At 60.5% G+C, this 21,630-nt stretch overlaps 1 protein-coding gene across 2 annotated transcripts; it reads right to left on the bottom strand.

Moving 5' to 3' along the window:
* Positions 1–599: 599 nt before the first annotated feature.
* Positions 600–18,996, bottom strand: NDUFA10 (NADH:ubiquinone oxidoreductase subunit A10). Of its 2 annotated transcripts, XM_037069217.1 has the most exons (10): positions 18,849–18,994; positions 16,442–16,610; positions 15,663–15,878; positions 14,838–14,924; positions 13,790–13,911; positions 12,977–13,056; positions 11,427–11,481; positions 9,436–9,521; positions 3,993–4,101; positions 600–1,001 (listed from the first exon to the last, which is right to left on the bottom strand). In XM_037069217.1, exons 1-10 carry the CDS (start codon positions 18,915–18,917, stop codon positions 933–935), a joined length of 1,062 nt encoding a protein of 353 aa, XP_036925112.1. In that variant the 5' UTR covers positions 18,918–18,994; the 3' UTR covers positions 600–932. The 2 variants fall into 2 exon arrangements, with proteins under 2 accessions (XP_036925112.1, XP_036925113.1); XM_037069218.1 differs by lacking the exon at positions 3,993–4,101 and having other exon boundaries at positions 938–1,001; positions 18,849–18,996.
* Positions 18,997–21,630: the final 2,634 nt, after the last annotated feature.

Here is a 21,630-nt window from a genome sequence, read left to right as displayed (position 1 = left end):
GGCTGCGGCCAGGGCAGCCAAGGACCTGGGCTTTCAGCTGTCCTGCGACCACTGAACCCCCTGGCCACATGGAACCGGGGCTACTGCACGGACACCGCACAGCTCTGGAGCGAGCAGCTACCCGACCAGTCCACCAGGCAGGCTCTGCGCCCCAGGCTCCGGTTCGTGGGGGTGAGTGAGGAGCAGGGTTCGCCCTCTCTGAGCTCCAGCACACCAGCCGGTCTGAGGCAGCGAGGGCTATCCTTTTGCTTTTGTGGTTTATCCCGCTGACCCGTATGCTGCCCCCACCGCCCCCCCCACCCCGATGGATGGAGAATGGAGCTACGGCCAGTGAGGAGGGGCCAGTGAGGAGGTTCGTCACCCCAACAGCAGTCCTGCAACCGAGGGCAGCCCCGCCGTCCCTTGGCGTCCCCTCCGCACTCCTCTCTAATCGATCGTCAGAGCAAACCGATCGTCAGAGCAAACCGAACGAGCGCTTTGACCTCAGCACACGTCTGAGTTACTCTGAACCACCTCACAGGCGAGGGTGAGCGGGCTGGTCGACGGACAGGGCCACGCATGCGCTGAGGGCGAGCCCAGGTCTGACACACACGTGTATGGAGACAGGGGTCTCAGAGCCATTTATTAGTCAGAGTCGGAAGCAGCAGCGTGCAAACCCGCACGACAGGGTCCCGGGCAAGGATGTGATAGCCTTCCAGCCGAGTCTGGTCGCCCGACGACCCCCAGTGACAGTCACCAGTCCACACACAGCCCAACAGCGGGGAGCCCTCTGGAGCAGAAGACACCCCCTTCCACCCCCCACGACATTGCGGGGTCTTTCGCACAGCGATTTTGATCGTTTCTCCCCTCCCCAATTTCGAAGCAGGGGGAGTCCCAAGAGTGCACAGCCCGGAGCCTCCTCGCCGCGGCGCCAGGGCACTGCCGAGGCGCCGTCACTTCAGCCAGATCCACTTGTCACCCACGTCTGCGTTGTACCCAGGGCTGTACTGGCGGCCTGGCAGCTGTGGAGGGAAGCAGCCACAGTCACCATCAGCTTGCCCCACAGCGGCCCCCCAATCCACCCCTGCATTCTCCACCGCAGAGGCCTCTGTGTGGCCCTGCCATGGGCGGTGGGCCTGCAAACGCGACCCCACCTGGTGTCCCAGGACGTCAGGAGTGTGAGGTACTACGGAGAGGACGTGGGGGAACCGGACGTGCCTGAGGAGCAACCAGCCTACTGACACCCGACTCCACCCTGGACCCCAGGCCGTCGCACAACTCGGTCTGGGAACTGGTGGCCACAGCCCAGGGAGCCTGTGTGGGGCCGGCAGCTCTGGGACAGGACCACGGGGCCTGCGCAGAGTGGGAGCCAAGGACAGGGCCGGATGCAGGCCGGGCGTGTGGCTCAGCCTGGTGCGAGGCCATCTCACCCCAGGGGGCGTCTCTTTGATGTGAAGGCACAGCCACACGCCCCGGCGAGAGCCTCTGAAGGGCTCTCCAGCCTCCAGCAGCTCTGAACACCCTCGGTCTGTGTCCCCAGGATGCTCAGGTCACAGCGTCACCCACCTGATGCTGGGGGCCGGGCCACGCAGACCACCGTTCGCTCTGCTTTCATCTCTGCAGATGAACTTTTCAACCACAGAGAACAAAAACCAGCCACAGACTGACCTGCCGGGTGGGGCCAGCCTCCAGTAACTGCCCTACAACATCCGCTCTGGACTTCCCAGTGCCACTCCCGGGCCTCTGGCACCACAGATGGGATTGGGACCCTCGGGTCCCTGCTCTAAGGCCACAGAGATCAAGGGCAGGCAGGTCACGGCGGAGCGGGCCACACCCACCCACTGGGATCGCAGAGAGAGCGTCTCCTCTACCTCACTGCCCACTGCACCGCTCACCGCAGCAGCCTCCGGAGCTCGTGGGCGAACGAGCACCGAGCACCAAGAAGAGCATCTGGCACCTTCTCCCCACTGTGAGCAGCACTTGGGGACAGTGCCAGCCACCGGGCCTGCCCCCCAGCGCTGCACTCCCCGGGGTCCGGCCACCCGCCACCGCACACATCCCCAGCGCTCGTGGAGGAGGCTGGGCCCCTCCCTCCCTCGGCTCCTGGAACCTGGCCGCCCTGTCCTCCCCGGTGGGGACTGTGCGTGTTCGAAGCCCGCCTCCAGAAGGCCGGGCGCAGCGCATGCCTGCAGCCCTCACGGGAGACGGAAGCAGGGCTCCGTCTCACTCCAGGTCTGGTTTTCTGGTTCTTCCAGACGAACTTCATTCTAACCTTAAATTCCTTCTTCTTGCAGAATGAAATGTCTTTTTAATTCTGAATAACTGAAAACCCCGTCTTTATTACCTATGCAGTCCCATTAAGACATTCTGTAAAAATGACATGAACAACAACTTACCAAGTGCTATAGAAGGCAAAACACAAACAAAGAAAAAGAAAACAAAAATAAAATGCCAAAAGACAAAGGAGGAGTGGGGGGCATCTGCTGTTAAATGGCGGGGCGCAGGCCACTTGCACCCCCTTGCCTGTGCAGGGTGGGGAGGGCGGGGAAGACCCGCTCACAGCCCTGCGCGCCCGGGATCGGCTGTTAGACACCTTCGGGAGGTCACTTCCCCAGCTGGTCTGCTGTCCAATAAAGGTCTAAGTCCACTGCAGGAGGAAGCCAGCCGGCCAGACCCTCCAGGTTCTCCTCCACAGCACAAGCTGCCATCTGGGGCTCTGACCCGGCCCGGACCAGAGCGGGGACCGCTGACCACCCTGAGCAGGTGCTGCCCGGGGCCCTGATGGAGCTGTTGGACCCCAGGAGGGGCTGGCAGGACCCATGGCTCAGGGGAGCTTCCGGAGGGCTTTACTCCCAGGAAGGAGCCGCTGCCCTTCGTCCCCCCAGCTCTGGCCCTGGGAGTGGGGGGCTGTCTCTGGCTCTGCCTCGTGTTCTCTAGACACAGCCGGCAGCATCCAGCTCCCAGGTGGCGACCAGGACAGGCAATGGGACGTGCTCAGAGCATGGCACACCCGTGCGCACACAGCTGGAATCAGAGCCCGTGTCCTCAGGCTCCCAGGTCGGCTCCCAGCTGCCTGGTCCGGCACGTGCCCAGGCCTCCCAAGCCTGCGTGCGGTGCAGCCTGACTGTGAGGCTGACCACCCTGCTCTCTGGGGAGGAGCGCCTCTGAGCGCCCCCAGACTGACAGGCTCGGGATAAATCCCTCGCAGTGGAACTGCTTGCTTAAGGAAAACACAGGCCAGCACACAGAGAGATGGACATTGACCGAGCACTCAGAAAGCATTTTCATTTAATGTGCAAGAGGCTCGGCCCTGAGGATTACACTGCTGCTGCCCCTTTGGGGGGTCAGGGCTTCCCTTTGGGATCGAGACCAGGCTCTGAGCCCAGTGCAGGGCGGATCCAGCACCGATGGCTTCGGGAATGGGTCCCAGGGGCCCCTGGTCAGGCCCACTGTCTACACACAGCTGTGCCTGCTGCCACCCCAGGGGCAAAACGGAGGTCACGACAGAGGCCACTGGACCGTGAGCCTGGCGCCCCCAGGACACTGGAGCCGGCCACCACTCAGTCTGCGTTCCCGCCAGCACACACTCCCTGAGCACCTCACACACAGGCCCCCGCCCTCTGCACTGCACCCTCCTGCAGAGACCCCCCGCCGCCCGGTCCAGCAGCTAACAGGCAGAGGCCATGAGGAGCCAGACGGCACCCCAAGTCAAACGGACTGTGGGGAGATGTCGATGAAGCCTAAGGAGCAGGGACACTTGCCCGCTGAGAGAGTAAGTGACGAGGACTGTGGCTGCTCCCCGCCCAGGACACCTCGCTGCATGTGGGTGGCCCTAGCAGGCGCCGCGTCAGCCTCACGGACCAGGAGAAGGGGACACAGGAGAAGTTTTTTCAGTGAAGAAAAGGCTCTGTCACTAACAAGTCTGACACATCGAGCAAACTGCTCTTCAGAGGAGCGGCCACCAGAGGTTGCGGACCTGCCCGCGGGCAGCGCTCTGCCTTCGGGGCTCTCACCTTCATGAACTTCTGGAAGATTCGGTCACTCTGGTGCGCGCCAACGGTGATTTCCGGGAGATAGATGGGAATGGTGGTGAAATTCAGCACCTGCAGCTTGTCCTGAACCCTACGAAAGGGGACAGAGAAGGCTCACACTGAGCCACAAAGCTGGTGTGAGCACAGCCACGCTAGAACACTCACGCATCCACGGAAGTGCCACCCGCTCCCCACAGCCCCTGGCAGCGCAACTTCGTGCCACAGACCGCGGGCCTGCATGGCCGCCCTCCTGCAGGGCCTGCACCCCGGGCTGCGGCCTCTCAAGAGCTTCAGTGGCCGGACTTTGGAAACGAATATGGTTTGGAAAATGAAACAGAAGCCACAGCTGCTTCAAACATAAAAACAGCAGGAATAAGGAGTAAAAACAAATGCCAAGCACAGTGTTGTTAAAAACTTGCAAAATGCTTGAGCCCTAAGGAAGAGAGCCTGGAGTCAGACGGTCCCTCGAGGTTCACAGCATGGCGTCCAGCCGCAGGAGCCAGCTGGCTCTTGGCCTCGGCATGGGGGGCGGGGCCAACGCCCACCCGGGACGGGCTGCTGTGCCCTGGCTTGGAGAAGGTGGAGCCCTTGGTCCTTCTCGGCACCGGGAAACACAGGCCACAGGTCCCGTCCTTGTTTCCCCATCTTGTTTTGCTGGATGCTAAAATATTTATACTTAGTTATAACTTGCTTAAATTTAGTCTGAACATAACCACTATACTCAAAGATGAAAAGCATTTTCGGGGTTTTTAGAAAGAAACATTAAAACAAAGTCTCCTTTCTTAAGGGCTCAAAACAAAGAAAACCACTAGTTTAAGTGGCCACTTTCCAGCTACAAGCAATAGTGGCGGACGGCTCTGTGGAGGCCCCGAGGGAAGCGCTGCCAGGCCGCTGGCTCTCCGCCGCTCTGCAAGCCGAGTCCGAACTGACCAGGCCGCGCCACGCCTGCCCCTGCACCCCTGGGGCAGCGCCGTCGGTTCCAGGCCCCCACTCCCACAGCTCGCAGAACCCGTGGCAGGCGGAAGGCGAGTGCGGGCAGCAGGTGAAACACACCCAGGTGTCCCCAGCGAAGCCACGTCAGCGGTGCAATGGCCGACAACCTGCAACCAGACGTCGCCCGGCAGTGCTGCCAGGGCCACCGCTCACCCCCCGAGGGCCCAGGCAAGGGCAGCCACTGACCACATGCCCAGCCACAGTGCGCACTTGAATGGGGCTTCTGCTCTGACAGGAGGGCGGTGACGTGTCCACACCCACATTTTCAGTTTTAACACAAATAGGGCTCTGCTATTCTGACAGGACAAACTGTAAACGTGATATTACCATAAACAATTTCAACTAAAAACGAAGTTGGTATTTTAAAACGTTCACAAGTAACAAGGTGGGCGTGGCTTGCTTTTCTCTGCAGCTCAAAGCCCTGCAACACTTCTGCAGAGTCTGAGGCGCTGGCTGGCGGATCGGGAGTGGGGAGCGGAGCGCAGCGCCACGGCGCCACCTGTGCTCCGCGTGGCAGAATTACACCCACCAGACCTCCCCAAAAGGACGCGGCCCAGCAAGTGTGTTCTGCACTGTTTGGCGCAGACTGAAAAAACACCGCACAGCCACTCACACCTGTGTGCCGGTCGGGCCTGCCCGTTGCACATGCGGCTGTGAGCCCGGAGGCCAACTCCAGCCCTGGTGCCCTGCCACCCACGCCCACCCTCTCACCACTGCGGCCACTACAGGTCGGGGTGAGGAAGGAACAGAGGCCACAGGAAGCAAAGAGCAGCGAGAGGACACTCAGTGTCACTCGGGAGAATTCAGAAGCGGGTGGAGGCGGCACAGCCCCACACGCCATGGGCCCAAGCACCCACACAATACAGAACGCACATGAGTTGGCTCACAGCACAGGGGCCATGGAGCGTTTTAGAAAGAGCGAGGCCGGGAAAGACAGAGAAAACAAAATGGCAACTTCCGTCCTGGGACTTGAACAGCTCCCCGATCAACAGAGCGTCTCCATCTCCCCCCAGAACGCTCCCCGGGCACGGGGCTCCCGGCAGAGACGTGCTCTGGGCATCACGGGCACGGCACTGCGGGGCAGCGGGGAGGGTGGCCGGCAGCAGCCGGCGTGCAGGCGCCGGTCAGCTGTGGGTTGTGGCTGCGAACACCACATTTCTTCAACGCAGAAGACAGCCGGCGCTCAGCACACACACAATTACACACCGACACATGAAGCTGAGACGGCACAAAAGCGCTCCGAACCAGTAATTTGGTCAAGTTCTGGACCAAATGAGGGCAGCGAGTAAATGGCGTGTTTACAGCAATTATCTGAGAAAATTGGTTGTAATTTTCACTCGAGCCCCCAAATTAGAAATGGGACTGGAACGAGAATAAACACAATCACCACGGTGGACGGTGAACCGTCCTTGGGAGCGGAGGGGCGGCGCACTGGGAGAGGGAGAGGACAGGAGCATTTCTGGGACGTGTGTCACAACGACCAACTGCACGCTGTAACCGTGAGCTCCGTGGGAATCACAGGGTCTCTCTACACTGAGAGCCACAGACCGCACAGATGCTGTAACTACGACTTCAACGGAAGATTCTGGACAGACCTAGAATCAAATCAACACAGGATCGCGTCTGGGGAACGACAGCACATCACCAGGGGCAGGAGGCAGGACCCACGTGGCCCCACCTCAGCAGAAGGTCGGGAGATGCCCCCTTCTCAGGTGGCGTGTCGCGCCTCCTGCAGCAGGAGCTGACCGACACTAACAGGAGTCACAGGTACAGCCACGTGAGGCCACAGTCTGGAAAAGGTAAGGGGAGGTTTCCAGGAAAAGCGAAGGTGCCTGCAGCCAGGGGTAGAAGGGCACATGGGTCCCCAGGTCACGACCAGCAGGTGGGGGAGGGGATGGGGCAGGAGACTTGCAAGGCGCCCGATGGGAGGGGCCACCGGGGACCAGGACCTTGATTCTAGGAAGTGAGACCTGGACCCGCGACCTCATACAACGCCGCCTCGCCCTACACGGCTGCAGAACGAGGGCTCAACCCTCAGCAACAGGGCGGGCAGTGGGAGAAAACCAAAGGGAAAGGAGGCACCGGAGACAAACCTCCGTGTGGGACCCAGGGGACGGTGAGGGACCAGCAGGGAAAGGCGGGGCCCAGCAGGTGACAGCCACAGGGGACTTCGGCCATCCCACCGGGACTTCGGCCTGAGCTGCCGAGACGAGGGAGGGCAAGGTGGCGGCTGGTGCTCGGCCACGGGCACACCTTCCAGGCCACCGTAACGTGGCCGTGTTTCCCACCAGGCAGCAGTGCCGGGGAGCCCAGAGCATCTCTGGGACACCTTCCAGCCCGCGCTGACCTGTTGCCATGACGGCAGCCGAGGCCAAGGGGCTTCGGGCCTGGAGGTAGAACACTACCCGGTGGTTAAAGGAAGGATGTGGACTTTTAAAGGCAGGTTCAGGATGACACTGTGCATAACACCATTCAGGTCCATCCACCAAGACACATACATGACGTAAGAATCCACCAAAAGAGGGCAAGTACAGTTTTAGAAAACCGAGAGGACTCCAGTCTCAGCCTCCAGCGAAGCGCCCGGAGGCCCTCACCCCACGTGCACCGATGAGAAACACACCTAAACGCCAAGGCCGGGTCAGCATTAGGGTGGGGGAAGGCGGACCACAGCCACGCTGGCCAGAGCCGTAGCAGGCGCACCCGTCCCCCACAAGCAGATGCCAGGGTCAGAGGAGCACTGTGCAGCGGTCAGTGAGCCCATTCCCCGGGAAGACAAAACCACCCGGTTGTGCGCATGCCTAAGGGCACAGCACCAGGGGGCACGGGGCGGAGGTGGACGGGACTCAGGGGAGAAGCAGACAGACCGCTGTCTGCGCCAAAGCGCGGACCCCATTCTTCGGTCTCGGACGTCTGGCAGACAAGACTGCGGGGAGGATCTGGGGGCTGACCACCGCCCCTCCGCCTGTGCCGCCCCAGGCACGGCACCCCCAGGCCACAGCAGTGGGGCCCCCCTCTTCTCTTGCTCAGCTGGGACACTGGTCAGGACGGAGGGGACGCCTGACCCCGTCAGACGTCCCACCCACAGGACAGAGCAGAGGCCACACGGGGCGCGTCCTCAGCTCACGGCAGAAGGGCCCCGGAGGGGACGCACAGCACTGGATGCATGTGCCAGCGAACACCGACGGCCGCCCGGCTACGGGACAAAGCGAGAGGAGCACCTGACACTGAAGGTTGCAGGTTAAAAAGAAGAGAAGCTGGAGGAGGAACCTGCGACCCGAAACAGAAAAACAGGGGCGTCAACAGAGCAAAAAGCTGACTCTTCAAAAATGTGGATAAACACGAAGAGGACAAAGGACAAATAGACCGCTAATGAAAAACACTAACTGTCTGAGGGTCCATGATTACAAGCGCAGCAGAAAGCAAGTCATTTTCTTCGTGCAAAACTGGGACCTCCCAGACCAGCGGTGCCCCTGCGGAACCAACCACACCGCCGTGCGTGGGAGGTGCAGCCTGGGAGGGGACCAGACGCGCACCGCGGCTCGTCACCGCTATGTGAACGTGAGCAGCAGACACAGCGGGGAGGACGGGCGTCGCAGACACAGCATGGGCTGCACTGTGTCCGGGGCGGCAACTCTCAGAAAGGGCCAGGTGCGCTTCGGGCTTCGAGGCCCAGGCAAGGCTGTGGTCACCGGGCCTTCTCCTTACGGCCCTTCACGGCGGCAGGAGTCCTTCAATCCAGCTGAGGGCCGGGCCCCGCTGGCTGCCCTGACGGGATCCCCAGCCCGTGGGCCGGGCTTCAGTCCTGCTTCGTCATGAGCAGCTGCAACTGCAACCTCCTCCCCCGCCCCACCCCTGCTCGGGTCCCCCGCCCCTCCTCACCAGATCACCTCCCCCTGCAGTCCCCTCTGCTCTGGCCACCGTGACTGGGCTGCTGGGCACACCCAACACCCGCCACCCCAGCGCCCCTGCCCCGTGCTCACCCCGAACACCACAGAGCCCGGTCCCGAGTCCCTCGGGCCAGAGGACAGGCCTCCCCCACACCTCCCCCAACAGCTGCCCTGCCGCGTGCGGCCCCATTACTCAGGGCGGCCTGCTTCCCGGCCTTGGGCACCAACACAGGTCTGGGACTCTGGTGCCCTCACTCCCCACAAAGCCCGTCCCTAAAGGGGTGCCCTACGCGTGGCACAGCGCCTGACGGGCGGTGAAGGTGAAATACCTGCAGAATCAGCACTGGGATCAATCAGTCCCCTATCAGACCAGAGAAGGCAGAAGGCCGTTTGGAAGGGAAAGGAAGCCCGCCGCAGTACAGGCTGGTGCTGCAAACACCTGACCTGCCCCAATCTGTCAGGTGTACAGCAGGCGCCCGGCTCCACGCGGGCCCCCTGCCCTGCGTCCCCTGCGTCCCCAGTGTCCCCAGCATCCCTGCACTCACAGCATCCGCAGGTGGTGGAAGGTGCGGTCGTCCTGGTTGAGCCACGGTCCCTTGTCGTACTTGAGGTACTGGATGTCCTCCACCACCTGGACGGGAGGGTTCTGATGTCAGTGCAAAGCCTCCTCGGAGGTTTAAGCGACGCACTGCAATGCACGTCTGGCAGCAGGAACGCGGCCGCAGAGGTCGGGAAGAAAGGCAGCTGGCCAGGCGGCCTTTGGTGCAGCAGGGGACTGAGGAGTGGCCCTCGAGGCGGGTGCCTCGCTCAGATACCAGGTAGCAGGCACCACCCAACAGTCTGGGAGGAAGAAGCAGGTAAGAAAAGAGGCCGGCCAGGAAGGAAACCAGCACCTGTGACAGGCTAGTGACTCCCCACAGTGACTTCACTCCAGAAGCTACAGAAGAACAAGAAGGTCAACGCACTTCTCAGAGAGGCCGCAGGACTCAGGCGCTCAGCCCCAAAGCTGCGGCAGGGCAGCCTGGCCCCCGAGGGCTGCCTTCAGGGCCTGCATGCTCCCCAAACACCCCCAACTGGGAGAACTCACCCGAGTTGAGGATCTGAAAATGCCCAGCTATGAACTCAGCCAACGACAGTCTCAGAGCTAAAGGGCATCCCCTGTCCCCGCCAGACACGTGCCACCCAGGGACCCCTTCAAAGACGCAGAAACCAGAGCAGGTTTCAAACCAGCAGCGCAAACACACGGGCTTGGAAGGAGCGGGTGCGGCGTCACCCGTGGGCGGCAGAAGGACCAGCACAAGCTGGCCTCTCCTGGAGGGGCCGCCCCACCCCAAACCCGTGCCACCACCCTCGCCCAGACCACAAAGCCTGGCTTTCCTTCTAAAACTCTTGTACCCTTTGTTTTTTTAGAAATTCATGCTTAACGTGTTACAGAAGACATGGGATATTTTGTTTTGTTTTTACCAAAATGAATAGTCAGCTGCCTCAAGAAATAATCTGTCTTCCTCTACTTTTTCCTGTGAGATACCAACTTTACCAAACCAAGAACCTCACAAACATGCATGCACACACACACAGGCAAGTGCACACACAGGCACACACACAGGTGCACACACAGGTGATTGCATTCACAGGTGCGAGCCCACACACAGGTGCACACACACAGGTGCACACACAGGTGACTGCACTCACAGGTGCGAGCACACACGCAGGTGCACACACGCAGGTGCACACACACAGATGCACACATAGGTGATTGCATTCACAGGTGTGAGCCCACACACAGGTGCACACACACAGGTGCACACACAGGTGACTGCACTCACAGGTGCGAGCACACACGCAGGTGCACACACGCAGATGCACACATAGGTGATTGCATTCACAGGTGTGAGCCCACACACAGGTGCACACACAGGTGACTGCACTCACAGGTGTGAGCCCACACACAGGTGCACACACAGGTGATTGCATTCACAGGTGCGAGCCCACACGCAGGTGAGCACAAGTCCAGGCACCTAGTTCTGGATCCCGTTCTGTCCCCCATCTGCTCGCTAACCCACCACAAGCACCCCCGCTGCCGCTGCTATGGAACACGGTTCTGTGTTGTGGGGGGCAACAACTGTTTCTGTAGTGGTCTTGAAAAAATGGGCTTTTTGGCTGCTACTAATTACAGGGAGACCTAAATTTTTACACGACGCACCTACGAGCCTGGGGAATGCCGACGCCCTGATGCACTGGCCCCTCCTTGGGGCCTGAGTCGGCTCCCGGTCTCAGCCCTGCCCAGGAAAGCACTGGAACAGACGGCCTAGCCTGCTGTGCCCCCACCACCCTGGGGCTTCAAGGTCACAGATACTGAGTCACATCAAAGTAAACCGCAGCCTCACAACCCAGGGCGTGGCACGTGGGGAAAGCCCCTCAGGTCATCGACACAGACCTTCCCAGACCTGAGGGAAGGGAACTGACGGTCTGACTTGCAAGACCCTTACACAGGAGCCGAACTTAATGACCACAAACTTCTCAGCCATTTTCTTACCTTTTCTGCGTCTTGTGCTTCCCTCCCACTATACTGCAGAACTTCAGATTTCTCACTGTAAGGAAAGAGCAAAGTCCACATAAGCTTTCTGAGCTCCCATCACTGTACAAATGACACTTGAACATGAGGTTGCCTGCTACCGATCCTGACACATCACCCTCCGCCCTGGTCAGGAGGACAAGGTATGAGCAGGAATGTGCTGTGACTGGACCGTGACCCAGTGGGTCTGCTCCTGGCTTCCCCGCCGCCCGCAGCCCACAGGCACGAGAAACCAGAGCAGCTGCGTCTGCAGGGGCAGGGCGCCCTGGCCACGTGCACACCACGCCGACGTCCCCGCGATGCGTGAGCAGACTGCGGCCCGGGAGGCGGCAGGCACACCCAGAGCACCAGGGCTGTCAGCGCCCGCACTCCGAGATCAAACTGCGCCACAGAAAGCCCTTAGTCCTCGGAGAAGGGGCACTGAGAAGTCACAGTGGGGCCCCCAAAAGAAGGGGACAGCAGATGCCACTCCCACACTTGTGCCCACTTCCTCTTCACACTTGGAGACCCTGTTGCCCCACCAGGCTGGTATCTCTGTGCCTTCGCAGATGAAGGAGGCTTCTGGGCCACCAACTCCGGACCAACCAGATGGAGACCTGAGGCCACTCCAAGGCCAGAGGCCAGCGAGCCCACCCAGAGCAGGGCCACCACAGTGCCAACCCCTGCAGAACTGCTGGACTTGGCTCCCAACAGGGGGCAGCATTGTCCCAGGGACACACCGACATGACATCATCCCATTGGGTCTCTGGACCAGAGCGCCTGTCTAGGACAGGAGGGGACCTCCCAGAGAAAACACCAGGAAGGCACAAGCCGGACTCGACCTGGACCCCACGAGTGACCTGCTACCACAGGGCAGACGTTGCCACCTCTGTGAGCCATGGGCCTTGGGCGGTGGCTATGCCCGGAGACGCTCCACCTCCTGCCAGGAGTCTGCTGTCAGGACTAGGCGGGGCATTCACACGTGTGCGTGTGTAACTCAGGCCTCACACAGCCGCCCACGCTCCCTCCCTGCCCACACCTCCTGCCCAGGCCCAGTCCGCTCTCAGCTGAAGTCCACACCGCCCAGCGGACAGCACTCTTGGGGTTCTCGGGAACCACCTGAGTGGTAGGTCACGGGATACAGCCCCATTTCAATAAAGAATGAAGGAAGACGGGAAAGACTCCATTTCAGGGTCCCCAGGGCCCGCACCCCCACCCCGAGGGTCTGTGCGGCCCCCCAAGCGACCCTGCTGGGTCACTGTGCATGTTCGGTTGCCACGAGACGTAAACACACGTGGGTTCCCTGGTGCTGAAACCGTGGTGCGACGTGGCTTCAGCCTGCTTCTAGCACCGAAACGCGGTAACAAGACAAAAACAAGCACCTACAAAAATAAGCCAACCAACCAACCAAACCCCACCACACGGCACCAGAGCGCCTGCCGTGGCTCCTGCTTATGGACAGCGGGCCAGAGCGCCCGGCGGGGAGTCGGGCGGCTCCCTGCACGGGGGGCCGAGCCGTCCCCTGGGCTCACCTCATCTCAGGAAGGAAGGTCTTCTTGTAGGCGTCCTCGATGTCCTGCAGGTAGGCGGAGGTGATCTTCATCTCGTGCGGCTACACAGAGCGGGAGAAAGGGGTGAGCCATGCAGCCTGCCTTGTGCGTGTGTGAAGTGGGAAAGCCACCATGGACGGTGCGTCCTTCAGACACCTCCGAACCACACGTGCTGGGCGCTGTCAGGGTCTGGGGGCATCGGAAGGGACCTCGGGACCATGCGGAGTTTCTCCAACTTGGCCCCGGCACCAGAAAGCAGGTCCTCCTTCCCCCAGAAAACGTGCCCTGGGGGAGCGGCATCTCCCAACAGGAAGCTGTTGCAGGGCCGGGGCCCTCGTTAGTGACTCCCTGAGTCCCCGACACACCTGCACAGCAGTGCCATCTGACCCGGTCTCAGCCCCGACCACAGCAGTGACTGGAGTGTGTGGAGGTGACTGCTCCATTGTTCCAGGGTCAGGGAACAGGGAGCAGAGCAGGGGCAGGAGGACTCACAGTCAGACAGAGGGGAGGGGGCGCCAGAGGTTGGTTTAGATTCACGGGAAAATGAGAGGCACGAACTCCTCGTTAGAGGGCAAATGGTCATGGGCAAGGACAGTGCTGTCAGCAGACGGGCCAGGGGACACAGGCACAGAGGATGGAGGGCCCTGGGGGGAGCAGGACTGGCGCCAGGCCCCTCCCTGGGGGCACCACCCTCACCTCAGGCCTCCCACTGCGGGCGTGGCTATGAGGCGCCGGCCCGTGTGCGGGACAAGGCAGTCCCAGGAAGAGAAAGGCCTCGGGGAAAGATGGACTCACATCTCCTTTCTTCTGGATCTGACTCTGGATCTCCGGAACGGGCACGTCGACGTAGACCGCCACGTGGGGAGGCAGGAACTGGCAGATGGTCACCTTCTTCACCTCGTTGTAGTGGTCCACACCTGGCCCACACAAGAGAGGCCCCCCGTCACCTGCCAGTCCACCCCCGGTTCCTCCACGTGCTCCCCCTCCGCACACAAAAGCACGGGCACGCGCAGTTCTCAGAGCCAGGCACCTGGTACTCTGTGACCCGGCCTGGAGCAAGGGTCGGCGCAGCTGCACCCGTGCCCCGCAGTGGCGTGGCAGGTGCCCCAGCACACACATCGCACACAGTGCCTGCCACTCGTCCCCATGGACACAGGCCTGGAGGGGTCACACCGCTTTCTCTGAAGAAAGGGGAGCAGTGGGCTTCTGACCCGCCTCTGAGGGCCTTAAAATCTGCAAGTGCGTCTTGGACGCCCTCAAGGGCCCCTGGTCCCTCCCAGGCAAAGGGGGTCCACACAAACCTCCCTGGAACAGGAAGCCACCGCCAGCCTCCTGTTCAGCACTTGTTTCCTCATCAGCGACAGACGGTCCGCAGGGAGGGAGCACGTTTTGTGCCTCGTCTTTCAGAGAACACGACTGCGAGTACGTCGAGCCACCTCTCCCACTTCAGTGGGTTTGGGCCCCCCCCCTCCAGCTACGCAGAATGGCTGCTTCCGTCACGATCGCAGAGAGCACACGGCCCAGATGGCCCCGGGAAGGGCCACAGCGCTCGGGACATGCCCACTGCTGCAGACATGGCTACACCTGGTGTCCCGGGCACAGAGACCCCTGAGAGCACACTGTGGGGCGCTGGGATGAGACCGCCGCCCTCGCCCACACAGGAGCATGGCCAAGAAAGCAGGGTCTGCAGTGCCGTGCGGAGGAAACTTCCCGAAGCGACAAACTTGGGTGATCGCGCTCAGACCCTCGGAAAGGGAACCATCTTGGCACCTGCGCACCACTTAGTGGGTGCTCACAGAACACCCGCGTGCTGGCAGCCTGGCTGGCCCACAGCAGGACTCACACTTCTTCCGGATGAAGCCCTGCTTGTACATGGCCTCCACGAACACAAAGTCGCTGTAGACGGACCGCTCCAGCACGACCCCCTGCCCTGTGGGAGGGACAGAACAGGAAGTCGGACAAGACAAGGGAAGTGCCAGGGGCAGCCCCTCGTCTGTGAAGGGGAGGAGCCCAGGCGTCTACAATCCCAGACGGCCTGGGGCAGACACAGGCGCACTTCTGGTGGGGCCGCCCTCACCGCAGCACTGCCTCTCTGGCTTGGGCAAGAGCGCACCCCACTCCCTCCCATCAGCAGCAGCCCTAGCGTCGGGCCTGTAGGAAAAGGGTTTCCATTCCCAGCCCCAGGTTTCCCGTCTCGGTGCCCACCGCACCCCAGCACCTGCCCCAGCTGCTCACAGATGAGGCTTGCCCTTGGCTTTCTCCCCACCCCAGCATCATCCAAGGGCTAACTCCCACCCTGGGGTGTGGTGCTGGCTTCCAGTGCCCTTGGACCTGGGGGACAGCCCTCTCTCCCCCTGCTCCCGGCCCATCCTGCAGGCTGGGACTCCACCCCCACCCCCAGTCATCTGGAGGCTCTTTGCTCCTCCAATGCGTGGACACACGCACCAGAGGAACCTGGTGCTACCTGTGAGTCTCACTGCAGGACCCAAGACGGGACAGCACGAAGCCATTTTACACTGAGCAACAATCACATGGGGAGTTACAGCCTCACCAGGAGAACGCCTGCCCAGCAGGCTCCCCAAGGAGCAGCTCACTGGGGCAACCCGCAACGGCTGAGCTCCAGGGCAGCGTTCAGGGGCAGGCCCCGCCCCCCGCCCCGGAAACCCACCCGTGCTCAGCAAGTGCTCCAGGGCATCCGAGTACTGCAGGAGGCGGTTGGCGTACAGCCAGGACTGCAGGCGGTAACTGTTGCCATCGTTACTTCTGGGATTGTCGTAGAACTTCTCCAAGCTGCAGTTACCACAGAGCTCCATGTCCAGGAGCCGGCCGTCCCCCGTGGTGCTGTCCACGTAGTGCACCCCCGCCTCGGGGAAGTGCTTCATGCCTGCGGGGCAGCAGGGCCAGGTAAGAGGACAGGCAGCCCTGCCTCAACCCCACGAGTCGGGTGCACGACCGGGAACTGAGCCACCTGGAACGCCTGTATGGGGCTGGCTGGGGAAGGCATGGGGATAGCGACCCACAGGCCTGTGTTCACAGGGTTCCAGGGACCACAAAGACACTGACGACACATCTAAAACGTGCAGGAGACAAGCATATCCACTCGTGAGCTGCACCCAGTCCGAACTCCTCCCACTGCTGCGGGAGGCCCGCGTGCAGGAGGGCGAGTGCTGGCCAAGGACCCCAGGGAGGTGCGGTGGGCAAACACCGGCCCCTGAGCAGGACACGAGCTGGCACAGGCTCTGCTCTAAGCAGCCATATGACGCCAGCCCCACATGGAGCGCACCCACCTGTGGGGACGGCGCCCGTGCCTGTGTCAGCAGTGGACACGCAAGTCAGGCATGACAGCCTGGGCCCGACCACTGGGTGGCCAAATCAAGGGTGGCGAGGGCTTTCTAATTCTCCGAGTATAAATGCTCAGTAGCAGCTTGCTGACACACACAGGCGTACCTAGCTTCTCTGCGATCGCTTTTGCGACCTTGCTTTTCCCAGAGCATATGTTGCCGTCGACCGTTATCACTTTGCTGGATTCCGTCAGCTTTTTGGTTGTTCTCTCGCCAAGCACGAACGCCAGTGGGCCATACCGCCGCGGGCGCTGCACACCCGTGTGGATTCCTGCCTGAGACACGACAGCACAGCGTGAGCGAGTGGGCCACCACAGGTGGCAGCAGCTACTAGGCCTACGTGTGTTACTTGCTGATTTAATCACAAGTCTCCCCGCCCACCCCCAAGGTGAGCTCATAAGGACACGGGAGGGTCACTGATGAGTCTCGGGGCCTGGAACAGGTGACCCCACTCCTCCGACTCCACAAACACTCACGGCACCCTGCTGACCCCAGCCTCACGTCTCCCTGGGCACGTCACCTCCTGACCCCCCGCGGATCTCCACGTGTCCCCACCTCTCACCAACAGTGCAGACACTGGCCTCCCCTCCTGTCTCCAATGTCCACAATCTACTTGCATGAAAACCACAACCATCCCAACACAGTCATCGAAAGGCAAAAGTTGAGAAAACTGCAACACAGAGCTACCTGGCTCAATAACAAATGGGACAAGAAGGCTTCCTTCCCCTCAAAGTGTTGAAAACAGACAACAGCCCTACAAGCCCCGCTCAACCGCACTGCACAAAGCAAAGAGAAATCACGAACAGCACATACTTTTTCACGTATCAAACTGAGAAATACTTTTCTTTTCAAATGATGGCGTGCAGCTCAGGGGTGAGACAGAGCCTCTGAAATTGCCGGTGGTAGTGTGGCCGTGACCCTGGGAACAGGGTGTCCACCCAAAGGGAACAGGCAGGGATCTATGCAAAGACTGAGCTACTGACACACTCGGTAAAACCCAGTTACCAGTTACGGTATCAGAAATAAAAACCTTCACATCCAACCACAGAGTAGTTAAAAACTCAAGGTAAATCTGTGTGATGGAACAGCAAGTACTGACAAAAATAAGATTTTCTTATGAAATAAAAATAACCTAAGAGAATATAAAACACTAGGCTTTTTTCGGTCTTGATTTGCTTGCTTTACTGTATTGTTTACTGAAAGGTGAAAAAAACAGGTTACAAAAGTGACTGCAAAGAAAATGACGGAATTAAAACAGGCAACAGACCTGCACAGACGTCACAAGGAGAAGAGGTGCAGAGCGAGCCCGTGAGCGTGCGCTCCCCGTCATCCGCGACTAGGGAATGCGAGTGCAAACCAGACTTCCCAACTCACCCCGAACGGCTACAAGCCCAGGAGAGGCAAGGCCAACACCTCGTGCGGTGAGAACGCGGGGCTACAAGCATGCCAGTCACCGCAGGGCACCGCAGGGCGGTCACCCTGGACGGTGGCTCCGCGGTTCCTTATAAAGCCAAACACGGCCTTCCCACGCGATCCAGCCACTTCCCACAAAGAAGCCTGCACCCACGGGACTACAGCAGCCTCACTCGCCGTCTCCAGGGACTGAAGGTGGCTGAACAGGTGAACTGTGGCCCTCGTACAGCGGCCTGTTACACAGCAATGAAGAGAAGCCATCCAGCCACAGAAAGACAGGGGCGTATTTAAATATATGTCTCACGTAACCAGAGAAAGTATGAAAAAAGCCACATATTGTAGGACTCCAATTCTAGGACTCCAGTGCTAGCAAAGGCAATGCTAGAGAGACGGCAGAGAGGAGGGGACGCCAGGATTATGGGAGAAGACGACGGGCTGACGGGCTGAAGCGTGGGGACCGCTGAGGGCAGGGAGACTTCTCTGCGGGGCACTGGGTGGTGGGCACGGCACACCATGCACTCGTCAAAGCCACACCACAGCACAAACTGCGAACCTCGGTGGGTACAAACTAAGAAAACCCTTTCAGGAAGGGACATCCCAGAATGGAGTGAACGTGACAAAACAGAGTTACAAATGTACGGAACCGCGTCACTGCAGGGCGCGGGGGGAGGCGCCGAGCCTGGGAACCAGCGGAGTCGCAAGACTGAAGGGACGCGGACCCGCAGTCTCTCAGATAAAGGCGATTCCCACGGGGCCAGAGGCCGGCGGTTCCGGTACCGCGACGCGCGCACCGAGACTTAAGCCATTAAGCACACGGACAGCAAATGGCGAGGGCCAGGTTCTGCGCGGCCCGCGCCGGCCGGCCTCCCACACCGGGGCAGCCCGGCGGCCGGTTCGCCCCGTGCCCTGGGCTCTGTGTGGAGCCGAGACTAAGAGGGAGAAGCTAGCGGCCCCCCTGAGGTCTGCCCGGGACTCGGGAGTCGGGACCCGCACAGGGCCGCCACTCCAGACAGTGACCCTGAGAGCCGCCGCCCCCAGGTCCGGGGACTCGGGAAGGGGCGGCACCGCGAGGACAGGCCGGACCCCGTCCGCCGCCTCACCAAGCGCTGGGGCCCCGCCGCGAGGCCCCCCGCGGACGCGGGCGCCAGTCTCAGCAGCCTCAAGGCCATAGCTCCGCCGTCACCACCGGCTCAAGGACCTGAGGGGACGCGGTCGCGCCCGGGCCCTCCCATGCGGCCGACGCGCCTGTGTGACGTCATGACCAGGGTGCCCGCGCGACGCCTGTCGGGGGCTTTAAACGGGGCGGCGGGCGCAGGCGCGAAGAGGGGCGGGAGCGGGGGCGGGAGCGGGGGCGGGGGCCTCCCGGGTCTCTACCCCCGCCCCCTCCCCCTCCCCCTCCCCCCCCCCGCCAGCCCCAACACCGCCCTCCCGGGTCCCTCGGGGCACGCGGCGTCGCCTCCGCCAAAGTGTCTGTAGCGCGAAGACCGTCGCGGCCGGGATGGCGGGTCGGGACAGGGCCCGGGGTGAAAGAGGGCGGAGCCCGGTGCTCGGGCCGCAGGGCCGACCCGAGGCCCCGTCCTTGAAGGTTTCTCTGACGTCAGAAGTCCTGCTTGTCCAAAATAGGGGTGGGTGCCCCCAGACTTAGGGTGGGGTTACAGCCCGGTCATGTCAAAAAGTGCACTTAACACACCCAACCTGCCGGACGTGAGGACCTCGCCTGAGACGCGCTCAGAGCGCAGTGCACCGTCCTGTGAGGTGGCTCACCCTCCGGATCGCAGCGTCCCAGACGCCGGCTACGGCGCGTGCCTGGCCTGGGAAAGATCCGAATTCCAAGCCCAGCTTCTGCTGAATTCGCAGCGCTCCCGCACCGCAGCCGCAGCGAGGGGGGAGGCCGCACTGACTCGGAAGGGTCCTTGGGGCGCTGCAACTAGGGAGTACCTTGGTGGTGACAGGCTACCCGCCCTGAACCAACAGAGGGGTGTGTCTTGTCCTAAAACCTGTAAAGAAGACCGTTATCTCCAAAGTCGTCTGCAGATTCACTCAATCTAAATAAAACTCCTACTCATTTTTCTCTTATTGAAGTTGACAAGCTGATTCCAAAGTATGTATCTTTAGAGTACATATTTTAGATACTCCACCCTTGCTTGGGAAGGGCTGAAATAACGCGATGGTGAGGACAAAGAACAGTGAGGGAGAACTTAGTACCAGACACCAAGATATACAAAATGCTGTAGGAACGACAGCGCCGTGGCCTTGCTGGGGGAGTGCAGACAAACGGGGCGGAATAGGCTGCAAGGTGGCCGGCGGGCCGTTGGCTATGAAAAGGAGGGCACTGCAGAGGGAGAGCCTGGTCTTTCAGAACTTGGTGGGCGCTGGTCAACCTGATGCCCAGAGACAAGAAGGAATTTTAACCCGGATTTCGTACCAATAGTGAAAATCAGTGTCAGATCGATTGTAAAGCTACACGTGGAAGGTAAAACAATAAACCTTCTAGAAAGAAAGAGGAAATGTTCACAACCTTGGCTTAGGCGAACGTTTCTTAAATGGAAAGTAAAAAACCAAAGGGGGGAAACAGACAAGTTGGCCATCAAGACAAAGAGCTTCTCTCCATCAAGAGAAAGAAAGGGCCCAGAAACTGGGGTGTTTTTACAGTAAATGGGGCCAACAGAGGGCGCATGTTCAGAATGCGCATCTTACAAGAACTGCATCTTAAAAAGGAAAAAAAAGTGACTCAGTAGAAAAATAGGAAAAGACTTCGTTGAACTGGCCCATTGGAAAGGGCCCGTCCAGAGGGATGACCCAGGAAACGACACAAAGGTGCAATTTAAAGTCACGCGAGGCACCACCACCACCACCCGGAAGAATGGCGAACCTGGAAAATGCAACACCGAGTGCGGGTGAGGATTTGGAGCCACCGCTGGCCGGGTGGAGAGTGGCCCACCCACGGGGGGGGAAACGGCTTTGTAGTTCGTGTGTACAAGTCTGCTCTCCACTTACTAACTTCAGGTGAAGGTGTTCATGCCCTCCCCACCCAGTCCACAGGACTCAGGGCAAGCAACCTGTTCCTGGTGCCCGGGGAGAGGATCAATTAACCTGCGCGTCTAAGGTAAGTGTGGTCTCCACGTCCATCTGCCCTAATAGATCCACAGGAACGCAGGGTTAGGGTCACAGCTTTGTCCTGGAAACAGTTCACGTTCTCACGTGCTCGTGGGAAGACGGTATTCTTTATTNTCCACTTACTAACTTCAGGTGAAGGTGTTCATGCCCTCCCCACCCAGTCCACAGGACTCAGGGCAAGCAACCTGTTCCTGGTGCCCGGGGAGAGGATCAATTAACCTGCGCGTCTAAGGTAAGTGTGGTCTCCACGTCCATCTGCCCTAATAGATCCACAGGAACGCAGGGTTAGGGTCACAGCTTTGTCCTGGAAACAGTTCACGTTCTCACATGCTCGTGGGAAGACGGTATTCTTTAATAGTGGGGAGGCACCCCTCTGTGAATGGTCTCCTCAATTCATTTTTCCTTCAAGTAGGCACTTTTTAGTATCCTGTTGAAGAACCATGTGCCTTCTCAAGCATCACAAAGGTGTCCCCTGTCCTGTCTCAGCAGCCACCCGCATTTCCCTCGTGGTACCACCTGCCGTGCATCCCTAACCTGTGAGCACCATTTCTGTTCCGCTGGGTGTGGCGATTTCAGCCTGAATGCCTCCACCACCGAGACACCCGGTTTGCCACAGTGCTCGTCCGCGCTGGGGGCGGCAGCGTCAGCCCACAGCCCGCACCTACAGTGCGTGACGCGTGCGCTGACCAGCAGTACCCGCAGAGTTACCGGTGATCAAGACAAATTCACACAGACTACCAAGTCCTGTGGAGAAAAGGGGCAGGC

This window comes from Sturnira hondurensis, unplaced genomic scaffold, assembly GCF_014824575.4.
Source record: "Sturnira hondurensis isolate 20B ecotype Veracruz unplaced genomic scaffold, ASM1482457v3 Scaffold0018493, whole genome shotgun sequence".
Classification (NCBI taxonomy): Eukaryota; Metazoa; Chordata; class Mammalia; order Chiroptera; family Phyllostomidae; genus Sturnira; species Sturnira hondurensis.
The sequence above is the reverse complement of the archived record's forward strand: the minus strand, read 5'-3'. Positions and strand labels throughout refer to the sequence as shown.

Excerpts from the sequence above, each read along its gene's own strand:
- NDUFA10 (XM_037069217.1), bottom strand. The coding sequence starts at position 18,917 with ATGGCCTTGAGGCTGCTGAGACTGGCGCCCGCGTCCGCGGGGGGCCTC. Across the intron at positions 14,925-15,662 it reads GGAGCACTTGCTGAGCACGG|GGCAGGGGGTCGTGCTGGAG; the intron begins GTGGGTTTCCGG and ends TCCCTCCCACAG. Across the intron at positions 13,057-13,789 it reads AGATCCAGAAGAAAGGAGAT|CCGCACGAGATGAAGATCAC; the intron begins GTGAGTCCATCT and ends CGCTCTGTGTAG.